Consider the following 12,387-nt stretch of genomic DNA (forward strand, 5'->3'; position numbering starts at 1 on the left):
AATATCCATGTGCTAACTTAACCCCTTTTTCGCTTCTTTTCACCTCCTGAAGCAATGGTTAAGAATTATCTATCCTTTGTTTTCTTTTTAAAGTAAAGAAATTTACCAAAGACATCCCACCAATGGTTGCAATCTCCTTTGTCTCTTTTACTGCTACGTGAAGAGTGTCAATGATTTTATCCTTTTTTTTTTCTTTTTTTTTTTGTAGTTTTATTTTTCAAGCTATATGAACAAAAAATAATTGAAAGCAGTACTCTATTTTGCCACTTTAACCAAACTAAAAAAGTAAAAGGCATAAATCGTATATTAACATCAAATTCATTTCAGTTTATTTCAGGCCACTTGATGGTTAAAAATATTTCAAAATTACTACCTATTTTTTAAGGGCAATAATATTTATCATAAAAAAATATTTTAAGACAATAGCTCTGATGAAATTAAGGATTTTAACTGTTTCAAAGATGTTATCCATTACAAAGTCTCTCTCCAGTCATGTTAACATCTATTAAATCCTTTTTAAAATTTCATAAATATGTAGTTTGATTAACCGTGACAAAATAAATTTTTTTAAACAGTTTATTGCACACTACATGAAATGAAAAAGTAACTGCAAAAAGATGAAAATGACTTTAAATAAACAAAACATCAACCTAAATAATACGTTCATGAAATATTCTAAAAAAATGAGTATAAATATATAATCCAAAGTTGCATAATAATATAAGACAATGATGACTTTGAATTGCTAAATTTGAATAATAAAGAGAACTGTACTTGAGTTTATATTATTTGATTTATTTTTTATCCATTAAATATTTCGAAAAAAATCATTTAAGTACGTTTAATTTGAAGATTATATAATTTATTTCAAAAAATATACTTATAATAACACTATAATTTTAAATGCATATTACAATTTAAAAAAATGAGTATTTTTTATTATACATGTAGTAATTAACCTAATTGGCCTTGCAACAAAAATTTATTTAATTTTTCAGAAATTATAAAAAAGAAATACTCTATTATTTTGTTAAAGTTATATAACTACATTTGTATTTGGATAACTTTTATGTATTACTTACAGTAAAAAATTAATAAAATTCAACACTTTCTAACTAAAAAAACTATTTTAGTATAAAATATATTCAAGGAAAGTCAATATTTAAAAAAAAAACTCTCTCTGAGATAGAATAGAAGTCTATTTGAATATTATGTATAACCAATCAGAACTGAGAGGTCACAGTTTAATAAAAAGTGGAGAACATATGTCTTAAAACAAGAATGCATAATTTATTAATATAATGGGCCGCCTTGAACCTTGAAATATTTTAACGGGCAACAAAAAATATTACATCAAACTTCATGAAATATGGCTTCATTATACAAAAATCTTCAATTCATATTTTTTTGATATGTAGGCTAAATATAAAAAATGTTGAAATATAATTTTTCAAGACCAATTTCGTTGGGGGGGGGTTGCTTCACTACATAATTTGATAAAATTTATTTTATTTTTAGAATAAAAATAAATCCTATAAGAAAATTTCCCCTACAAGCCATAAATTATCAAAAATTCCTTTATTCTGAAAATATTTTTCAATATTTGAAGGTTATACGCGTTATGATGAACTTGTGACAATTTTGCTAAAAAATACTACTTGAAGTACGAATGAGTAGGGGGCTGCACTTAAAAATTAAGCAGGCTACAATGTAGACCACGGGCCACAGGTTAGACATCCTTGTCATAGAAAAATTAAATTATTAATAACATTGACTTTCTTAAATATATAAATAGTATTTATCAGGCGTCTGAATACGTGAAATTCGTCAATTACACCCCCTATGGTTGAGACTTGATAGCTCATTATTTCAAGTATTTATCATAGAGAAAGAAACGTGAGAACATAGAGAAGACAAATGAATTCCATATACAGTTCTGCAATGTAAGCAGGAATAGATTAATAGATTTTAGTCGACAGCAGTAAACGTCCACTACAGTAAAAGGCAGAAAAAAAACTGTAAAATATTCGAATGCAAGTATCACAAAATAAGAATTTTTAATAAAAAGCTAACATTTTTTATTTATTTTAGTTTTATGATTGTGTTGTTTGACATTTTTATACTGCTCAATAATTTTGACTTGTATGATTAGAAAAATAATTGAACCATACAAAGAAAGAAATTTTTTCTTGGTTTGATTAGAAAATTAAATAAAATTCATTTATTTTTGAAACTCAAGGGAGAAGGATTGCCCACTGATAATTTTGGTTTCTGATTTTTTTTTTTGCTCATGCAGTAAGTTTTGTTTTGATAAATCTCCCTTTCTGATGGGCAACGTCGGAATAAATATATAAACGTGTAAAAAAACATTTTTTTAAACTATTATACTTAGTTCAAAAAAAAAAAAAAGAAATCAGATATTCATGAATAGTTACACACAAAAATTTGATCCAAAAAGATGATAAGTTAAGAATAAGTAAACCATAATCAAAGCTGAGAAAAACCCTTTGTCAAGATATGAAACGAATGAAAAGAAAAAAAAGAAGCAGACGAAGTTGATATTAAACTATTTGATTAATATATTAGTAGATCTACCTAAATGACATATATGCCAATTTGGGAAGAAATATATACATCTGTTTAAATATAAATTTTAGAATATCTTTGGTGACATAAGTGTCACGGACCATAAATTAAAAATGGGCCATGATAAATTCGTTTCTCTTTTTTATTTTTACTCAAAGGTATTCAAAGAAAAAATAATATTCACCCATAACTTTTAGTTAAAATAAAAATAAGATAAATTTTATTTATGAAGCATCCACTCTTTTTTCCATTCTTTTTTTAAGACCAACTATTGGTAAATTCTTTTGCATTCTATTGGTGGAATAGTCATGAACTGAAAAAGATCATTCAATTCAATAATTGTACAATCAATGTCCTCTAGAATTATTATTTTTTTAATTATTAATTATTCCTTTAACGAAACAAAAAAAAATAGATCAACTAAATATATATTTTAATTTTTAACCCTATGTTAGTGAACTGGAATATTTTACATTCTAAGATTGATAAAATAATTTGGTAAATTTTAATCTACATTTTATTGCCAACAATTTTCAGAATCTTCCTAAACATTAAATCTATATATAATTCTTTATTCATTATGATAACAATTTATATAGGTTTATTTGTGTATTCAGCAATTTTAAATTGAGGTTTAGTAAATTAAATTAACTGTTTTGCTTCAAAATCGTTCCTTTGTTCCAATGATGTAAAATAAGTTTAGTTATTATTATTAAAGACTTTATTAATAAAATTTAATTAAATGATTTAAACATATGAAAACATTCTTAAATGTTATTGATCTATATACACGGCGGTCAAGATACGTGGGGAAATCATTAAAGGCTTATAACGAACGCATTTGATTGAATAGAAACATAAACTTTTTATTATGTGAAAGCTATATTTAATAACATTCAATTATTTATAATGACATCTGCCTCTCTTGATAAATTGGGCCACACAAGACCAGAAGCTTTGTCAGGACTGGGGTAACGCGTGCAAATCCAGTGTTTACATGATACTGATTCTGCTTTTGCACTTTTAATATACATTCTTTGGTGACATGGAGAAGCCTAAGGAAGAAAGTAAACCTTCCAATACGACAATACACCGGCCACAAGGCCAAAAAAAGTGAATGATGTCTTGGCCACAAAATATTTTAACTTTTTGAGCCCTTATTTTTGATCTACAAATACCTAGATCTGCAATCCAGCTATCTCTTTCTCGGGGGGCTCGAGCAAGAGGCCAGTGCCAATTATCATTCGTCTGTAGCGGTCTTGTATCAGTTCATTTCCCGTACAATGGCAAAAGTTTCCGTCGCCGTTTGGGCGTGGTAATCCATACATGCAGATTTCATTATAAATAATTGAATGGCATAAAAAGTATTTTTCAAATAATCATAAATAATATAGTCTTTCACCATCTAGTTCGTTTGTTATCCTCGTAAACATTACAAGATTTTCCTAATTTATAAATGGACAACCTTATTTATAATTTATATATATGTAGATCATTAAGTTTATCTCAGAGACAAAGATATATCGAAATCCTAGATTATTTTTTACAACAGGCAACGATCTATCTACTCATAAGGACAATACGGAATTATAATTAATTCATTGTACATTATTTTTTGCAAGAGTAAGACGAACATATAAGTAAAATAAACTGATGACTAATGTCTATTTATAAACATCTTTGTAGTATTGTATGTAGGACAAAATGATAAATGATAATAATTGCCCCAAAATGCATAAAGTTGCCTTAATTGAATGCTATTTGCATATTAAAGTAAAAATATGAATATTCATATAAAATAAAAAACCTTATAATAATAGGTTAATGGGCATGTACAGAAATACATATGAGATACTTCCATATCCAAAAAAAGTAAAAAAAAAACAATAAATATTTAAGCTGAGTTACTGTTCGGTGTATAACTTTGGAATAATTTATTTATCTGAACATTGTTAACTTTTATCTATGAGACCTGCATGGGCACTTTGCCGAAAAATAATAACAATTGTATTTTATAATGATTTAACGTGTAATATTATGTAGTTTTTATTCCTCTGCATCTTACTTCAACTTTAAAAAATAAAATACATAATCATTTTTAGCAAAAAGAAAGCAGTATGTGTTTTTTTTAATTAATAATTGTTTCATTTTATCATAAGGACAATTAAACTGCTACAAGAAACAAAGTAATAAACAATATACAGAGTGGGCCCCAGAATATAAAGTAGATAGACTAAATAACAAAAAAAACATGAATTTAATGCAATCAAGATAAAAAAAAATATGGAATGTATTAAGGAACTATATCTATTGGGAGATATTTCCTGCTACACATGCTTTAACCCCCTAGACACAGACGAACAGATTGGCAGCCATTGACGATGGAGGCCGTGTTGAAGGTATACCACACTGTCATGACAACAGCTCAGAGCAAATCCAAATTTGTATGAAAATTGTCACTCACATTATTCTTTAAGACGTCATATATGGTATAGCCCAGAGATTGAGGTCAGAGCTGTAGGTGGGTCACATACACGTATCAGTGGCGTGAAGGCTGTAGTTAGAGTAAGTATCTTAATTAAAAATAAAGGGGATCAAGTTGTAATGAAATTAATATGCAAGGTTTAGGTCCCTTTGTATATTTAAATAAATAAGAAAGAGAAGAAATGTTTCAAAAAGAGAGGGAGTTTGAAATTATTCAATTAATAACTAATGGACACTAAATGGTCATTCAGCAAAGTTTCATAGAAATTATTTAAGCCTCTACCATGATCCTTTCAAAATAAAAAGTTTATGTAATTTTAAAAGTTTCTTATTTGGGCTATAGAAAATAGCTGGATAAATAAAATTCCGAAAGTTCAATTTAAACAAATAAGGCATTTTCTCTCATCGAAACCAGACATATTTAAAAAAATATAATCTTGTCATTATGAATTTAGAATTTTTGAGGTTTGAAGTTTGTAAAAAGAAAAGTTCTTCGAAATAATTTGCGTGTACATGTATGAAAAATGTGGTAACCCACCTTTACACTTCTTAATCTTCAATCATATTAATACTTGTGGTATGTTCGCATACTAAATAATTTTTCCATACTAAAATTATTGAAGGCTATCTAATCAGATCTTTTTTCCCCTTAACTAATTAAATATGTTTTAAACATTGTGTTGATAAATTATTCTGCTTAATCATAAAATTATCAGATTTTAAAAACATAATTATGTTATACATTTTTGTTGAAAAAACAATATCAAAGTTAAATAAAGTCTTATAAATCAAAAAAAAATTATTGTCCTTTATTGGACAACCCTAAAAATATTGTTCTTTAAAATAATAATTTTTTTTTTCATAAATCATTTTAAAATTCCCTATATTTAAACTTCTTAAATTAACGTAGGATATTATTATATGAAATATGAAAATATTATTTTCAAATAATGTTCTGTAATTTATTGAGTTTAGTATTAAAGGAATATTTATTTTAGGAGGTTTTTTTTTGGGTTTACACAGTACATATATAAAAAAGGTATTAGGAGCGTTATTCCCTGAATAAAATTGTAAACAATAGTATGTACTTATGATCAGTATAACTAAAGACAAACCTACCTTTATTAGGTCGTCCATCATTGAAATTATATGTCAAAACCATGTTTGTCTGTTTTTTCAAATAAAAAAGTCTTAATCCAATTTAACAAATTTATGAATAAAATAACGATATGAAAAACCGAATGGTTTTTGTTATGAGACTAACAAAAAAAAATATTATAAATAAATAAGCACTTTATTCGTTCCTCGGGTTTTTTCTACTTCTTGACGTTCATTAAGAAATGTTTTTAGAAGAAAAAAAAATACAGACAAAGAAAGTTGGGGGGGCAAAAAAATAACCAGGAGAGGTAAAGGGGGGTGAAATCCAGGTAAGGAAAAAAAAATATCAAACTGACAAAAAGGAAGCCCTCTTTTTTCCCTTCAAGACAATCTAATAATAAAAAACTCTTCTCATGGATATTGCCACACACTTTTTTGTTGTTATTTTATTACCAGTATTTTAAAAAAGAGCGCAATTTACTTTGTGTTTCGATTTTTAATAAAAAGCTATTGTAAATCTACTGCTATGAACCTTTATATCATGGTAAATATCTGTCCTTTAGTTTTTTCTTCCAGTTTTAAAACTGAAATGTGCAACCGAATACAACACTAAAGGCTCCCCATTAAACACTTTTTTTAATGACATCATTATCATTTTTTTATTTCGACCATCAGGTTGGAAATATAGTAATCTAATTACTAATATGTGTTCTAAATACTACAATTAAGCATAAATGAAGAATAACTACATGCTATTATCGTGTATGATCGATACTTAAAATTATCATCAACGCATTAAATTACTAAACTATAGATCTTTTATTGTAATATAATATAAAATTGTATCTGGTGGAGAGCATTGTAAAGTATGGGGTGATATTCAAAAACCAATAACAGAAACGAATGGAATATATTTTAAGCCAATAATAAAGACAATTACAACTCTACGTTTAAATGTAAAAAGTTATATTACAATTTAACATTTTATATCTTATATTTTGCATAATAGTTAGCAACTACAGGGGCTGGTGGAATTTTTTTAATCTTGGAGGAAATTTGGATTTTGACAATCAATATGATTTAAAAATCATTTATAATATGAGATTGAAACTTTAACTTTGATTTATAAGAACCACTAATAAATGTATAACCCAAAGACAAATCAACACAAAAATGTTAAATGATATTAATTAATTTAGTAACCGGTTCACTACCATGGAGTCAACATACTACAAATTAATAGAGTTTGATTTTAACAAAGAGCAGCGAAACTGGGTCAAAAGGCTGACTCTTGTCAGTATGAGAGGGTTAAGTGACTAATTGAAAGATCTGCAATTAACCATTTTTTTTGCCAAGACCAAAAAATTAATAGGCAAAACAAGAGATGGATTCCCAGGATGGCTCTGAATGGGGCCAAAGTTTCTGGCCGCTTTGAGGATCTAACATATTTTAAACAGGGCTAAGGTTCAATTATATGAGTGATACGGTACTGGATCAAAGAGATTGATGGTAACCATCCATAAATATATATACCATATGCTTATGAAGTAATGGATGGGTTACACAAATATGACCTCATCTCAAAAGACACATAGATTACGATTTATTTGTAACTACATATACAAATCATTACAAAAAACCTTTATTAGCTCAGAATAACATGCTATTGAAGCTATTTTATTGTTATGTGAGGGCAAAAGATCCATTGGATAAGCTATTTTTTTTAAGAACCCTAACAACAACAAGAATATGAATTCAGTATATGACTTCATTTTTATAAAGTTACATATAGTACTCGTTTTGGATTGGTCCCCATTGTGCCTGGTGAGTGCAGAAAACAAGATATTGTGTATAGCAGGTATGATGTCAAGTAAAAACTCATCACTTTTGTGCAAACTCAACTATCAATAAGGAAGGAATACATATTTTGATTGTGTAAGATATTTATACTATTTAACTTAGTAATTTGTACATTTCCATTGAATAAATATTTGAAAAATTAACAGAGGTTGAGATCAACCAGAAAGAGCTGAAATGGGCGGAAGGAATTGCACTAGTCAGTGTAGAAGAGTAAATTAACCAATAAGTAGTTCGTTCTGGAATAAGGTTTTTTTTGCCAAAATCTAAAATTTTATTGCCACTGCACGTGGGTTGATTGCCCTGAGGCTTCAGGATGACCTGAAGGTCATGGGAACAAATTTTATCGCAACAGTAACTACATTTTTAGCTAAGTTATCCTAGTGTTATGGTAGACACAGTACTGTTCTAGGTTAAGAAGATTAGTGAAACATCCATACATCCGTACAAATCGACGAGTTTAAGTATTACTTGGACCCATTATTTGTATCCAATCCTTGTAAATGTTATAGAAAATTGCCATTCATAAAAAAAAGTTCATATTTGTTTTGATACTATGAAACTTTTTATTGCAGGGAAAAAGATTAAGAGTCCATATTCTTGAAGGATTTATGTGCTTTACTTTTTACATCAAAATAGTAATGACTACATATCATATAAAATACCCCCACAAATTATGTATAATAAAACAAGATTTTTTTTTTGAATGAACATAATTTATTTGAGCAATTTGTAATTGAGATTATCCCTTGAGGGTTTTTCATTTTGCTCGCTTGCTGCATCAAACAGTTCTTTTTTGTCTAGATATATTTATTTATCAAATGTACACAAATGTATATTATTATTATATCATATATATTATAATGCACATTATACATCTAAAAGGAAATGTATTAAAAACTTGAGGTATTGATTATAACTTGGACATTTGGTATTTCAATGTAAGTAGAGGGTCATTTGGGTAAATTTGGACCACATTTAACTGCAATCCTGATCAATAAAGGAAGAAAGTAGAGGTTTGAAATTTTATCTCCAAGTTCTAATAACACAAAATAAAAAATCAATTCCTTGTGTCTGCCATCTTTGCTAATCATTAAGATTAGAGCCCTAAAGAAATTGCTGGCCTTGAACACATCCACAGGGGAAAATATGTTCCAGTAATTGATGATATAAGCATTCAAGGAGTCGATGCTGTTGTGTTAATTGGCAGAGACCTTCCTCTCTAACTCCCCTTAAAAGAAGCAATCCATGGAACTCATATTAGCTTTCATTCGAGGTATCACTGGGTCAGACAGAACTTCACAGTATCTATATACAACTACATTCACTTTTGGACGATGTTCCTATTTACCCTTAGGGAATTAACCCAGAATACAGTTTGAAGGACGTGGAGGACATTAGCTCTTTCTATGTGCAAGCATCTGTTGTTTTGGATGTGTGGGATCTGTCAACAGTCCAATGTTTGTCATCTGTATATAAGATGATTCAGTTATGATGGGAAATCAAATCGTTCAGCAATTTTTTTCTTTGAGCAGCCCGGGCACCTTTATTTTGTGTGTAAGGATATGTTCTTTGGAGAGGCAGTATGACTATATCCTCAGCTCAGTATTTATGATCATTGAAACTGTTGCTCAGTCTACTTTGTGCTTTTTAGTAAAAACGTTAATTAGAAATGAATAACAAAAGTGGGCTACTTTAGTTTTGGATTGGTTCTACTCCAGTACGGACAGTCTGAAGAAATCACAGTCTTAAATACTGATCTCAAAAAAAGTAAAATCGGTCTTAACATAGAACTGGACTAGATTTGCTAAATTATGACTGAAACTTCTTGTCTTCGTTTTATCTTGCATTCTAACGAAAAAATTAATATTTTTTGCAAGATATGCGCATTTTTCATATAGAAAATATCTTATTTGGCTTAATAAACCATTTTTGGACATATCCCAAGGACAAATAGGACTTACTTTAAAACTGGGCTTCAAAGAATAAATGAGGAATGCCATTTTGTTAGTTTCTAAATTTATGAAGCGCGTAAGGTGCTACTCTTATTGTGTCTTTAATACTATAATATCTTTTTGTTTTTTCTTTCAGCCTCTCAATTGGTTCCATTAATAAAAATTGACTACCTTGTCTTTAACCGTCAAAATTCAGAAACATTCAGAAGTTTCCGTCATAATAGTATTTTTTTTTTAATTTGCTGTAGCTTTTATTTTAAAACAAAAATGCATGGAAGAATTAATTAAAATTTTACCTTGTCCGAAAAGAGAAAATTACACGAGATAATGGTTAGCTTTGTTCATAAAGTATATCGTGATACAATAAATATTTAGATATCTATCAGACGCGGTGAAAAAATCTTTACACTTCATTTTACTATATAACTCAAGGTTTTGTGAATGTGGTAAAATTGTTCTGGTCAAAAAATAAAAATAAACAAAAAACCTAGATCTTCATGATTGTATTTGAAGCCGAGATAATACCATCTGAAGGTAACCTATGAATTTTGGCACTTGCACTTTTGGACGCTGGCAAAAAACCAAAGGAGGAAAAGTTGTAACCATGGGTCTAGAGCAACTATCCGGACATGAACATTGTGTTCCAGCATGATGGTGCGCCTGCACACACGTCCGAAAAAGCCCAGACATGGTTGGAGGACAACTTGCCTTTCTGGTCAAAGAAAATGTGGCCCCTACTCGCCAGAAGCCAACCCATTAAACTTTAATTTTTGGGTCATGTTGAGTAATTGGCCTCCACTATTTGTAACCTAAAAAAAAACAAGTACACTGTCAACTAGCACTGTGATGTCATGTCTGACGACTACATCTGCAAGGAGTACAAGGCCTTCCGTGGCCACCTGGCTAATTGCAGCAAAGGGGCTACATCTATGATTACGATATCCAAGACATCATATTAATTATTTTTTTAATTTAATGACATACCTATTAAAACTGGCTGATGAAATACATCTGGTTAAAGTTCTAGATTCAAAGTGTAAATATTTTTTTCACTGCACCCGGTCATTCCTTGGAAAAAGTATTATATATTGGAACTATTAATATTATAAACCTATAACAGTATTGCTTTTAACTTTATTTATGCATGCATGCAAAGTTCGTATTATTAGAATAAAAAAGATATTTATGTATGAATTATTTTCTATATATGGCAAAACATTAAAATCTCCACTATTAAATATTTATAAAAGTAAAAGATATTTAGAATTGTGAAGTTTTGTTATAAAGCGAACAAAATTAAAAAAAACTTGTAAAAGTATAACATTATGCAATAATGATTCTCATTTATGCTATTTCTATTTAAAAAGATAAAATGCATGATTTTTTACCACAAATTGCATTAATAAAGTTTTCGTATATTCATAAAAAAATTTAATTAATTAGGATTTTGCTCGAATCGCTATTAAGAGAGTGCTAATCAAAATCTAGACAATTCCACAATAAATAAATTAGAAAGATAATAATGTTTGAAGAAGATCAGTAGTATGCATTGGGGTCTTGGTCCTACACAAATAGAAGGTATGCGGAATGCGCTGAATCTCTATCGTGGTTAAAGTTAATCTGGAGTTTTGGTGATTTATGGGCAATTCAAATAAATAAATAAAACTTACAAAGGATTGATTTTCTGAACAGACCTGTATGGGTCCATCTGAAATTGGAACAGGTGAAGTGAGTTCTTTTGTAATGCCGGGATTAATTAATGAACACTGAAGTATCTTTATGGTCAATCAGCAAAGTGTCCTTCTGACAATATGGCATTGAGCAAAATGTCAAAGAACCTGTTTTATCCTCAACAATTACCCCTTGAAAATTAAGAGTTTCTGTGATTTTGTTTGTTCGTTGTATAGAAAGTAATTTATTAACTGGAATCTGGAATGATTTTCATTAATCAATATATATAAACATTTAATTAGGTTTTAAAAGTGACTTTAAGTCATCTAAGTCAATTTTAAGTTATATATGTATTAAAACTAATATTGCTGCACAATAAACCCTCGAGATTAAGTGTATCAAACCAGTACTTTCCCCAGTATCCGTTTATTTGAAATATCCGTCGGATATTATCATTGAAAACATTAGAAAACTACGCCTACCGGAAATAAAGTAGTACAATCTATTTCAAATAGCACTAAATCTAAAGATATTAATATTTATGAAATATATTCCCGACCCCACAAACTCTTTGAAAGCCTAGACAACATCGTTTTATTTGAGTAGCTTTGTAAAACTCAATAACCGTTCTTGTACGTGCAACCGGCACAAAGACACACAATAATGTCTGCACAGCGTTGGTATTTGTAGGATTCCTCATAACCTATGTATTTTTATCATACAGTATTGTCAGTCA

General features: G+C 28.8%; 1 protein-coding gene across 6 annotated transcripts in view; it reads right to left on the bottom strand.

Annotated features, from left to right (window-relative positions):
* The window catches only part of LOC121121982 (uncharacterized), a 294,463-nt gene that overhangs the window by 146,697 nt on the left and 135,379 nt on the right, over positions 1-12,387 (bottom strand). For 2 of the 6 annotated variants that reach the window (XM_071890048.1, XM_071890046.1), the window contains exon 1: positions 6,190-6,567. The exons of 2 other annotated variants lie outside the window; for them this stretch is intronic. In XM_071890048.1, coding sequence (XP_071746149.1) covers positions 6,190-6,232 — 43 coding nt within the window. In that variant the 5' untranslated portion in view covers positions 6,233-6,567. Of the gene's footprint in view, positions 1-6,189; positions 6,568-12,387 lie in introns of those variants that run through there. 2 more of the 6 variants (XM_071890052.1, XM_071890049.1) reach the window with 1 other exon arrangement.

Source organism: Lepeophtheirus salmonis, chromosome 7, assembly GCF_016086655.4.
Source record: "Lepeophtheirus salmonis chromosome 7, UVic_Lsal_1.4, whole genome shotgun sequence".
Taxonomy (NCBI): domain Eukaryota; kingdom Metazoa; phylum Arthropoda; class Copepoda; order Siphonostomatoida; family Caligidae; genus Lepeophtheirus; species Lepeophtheirus salmonis.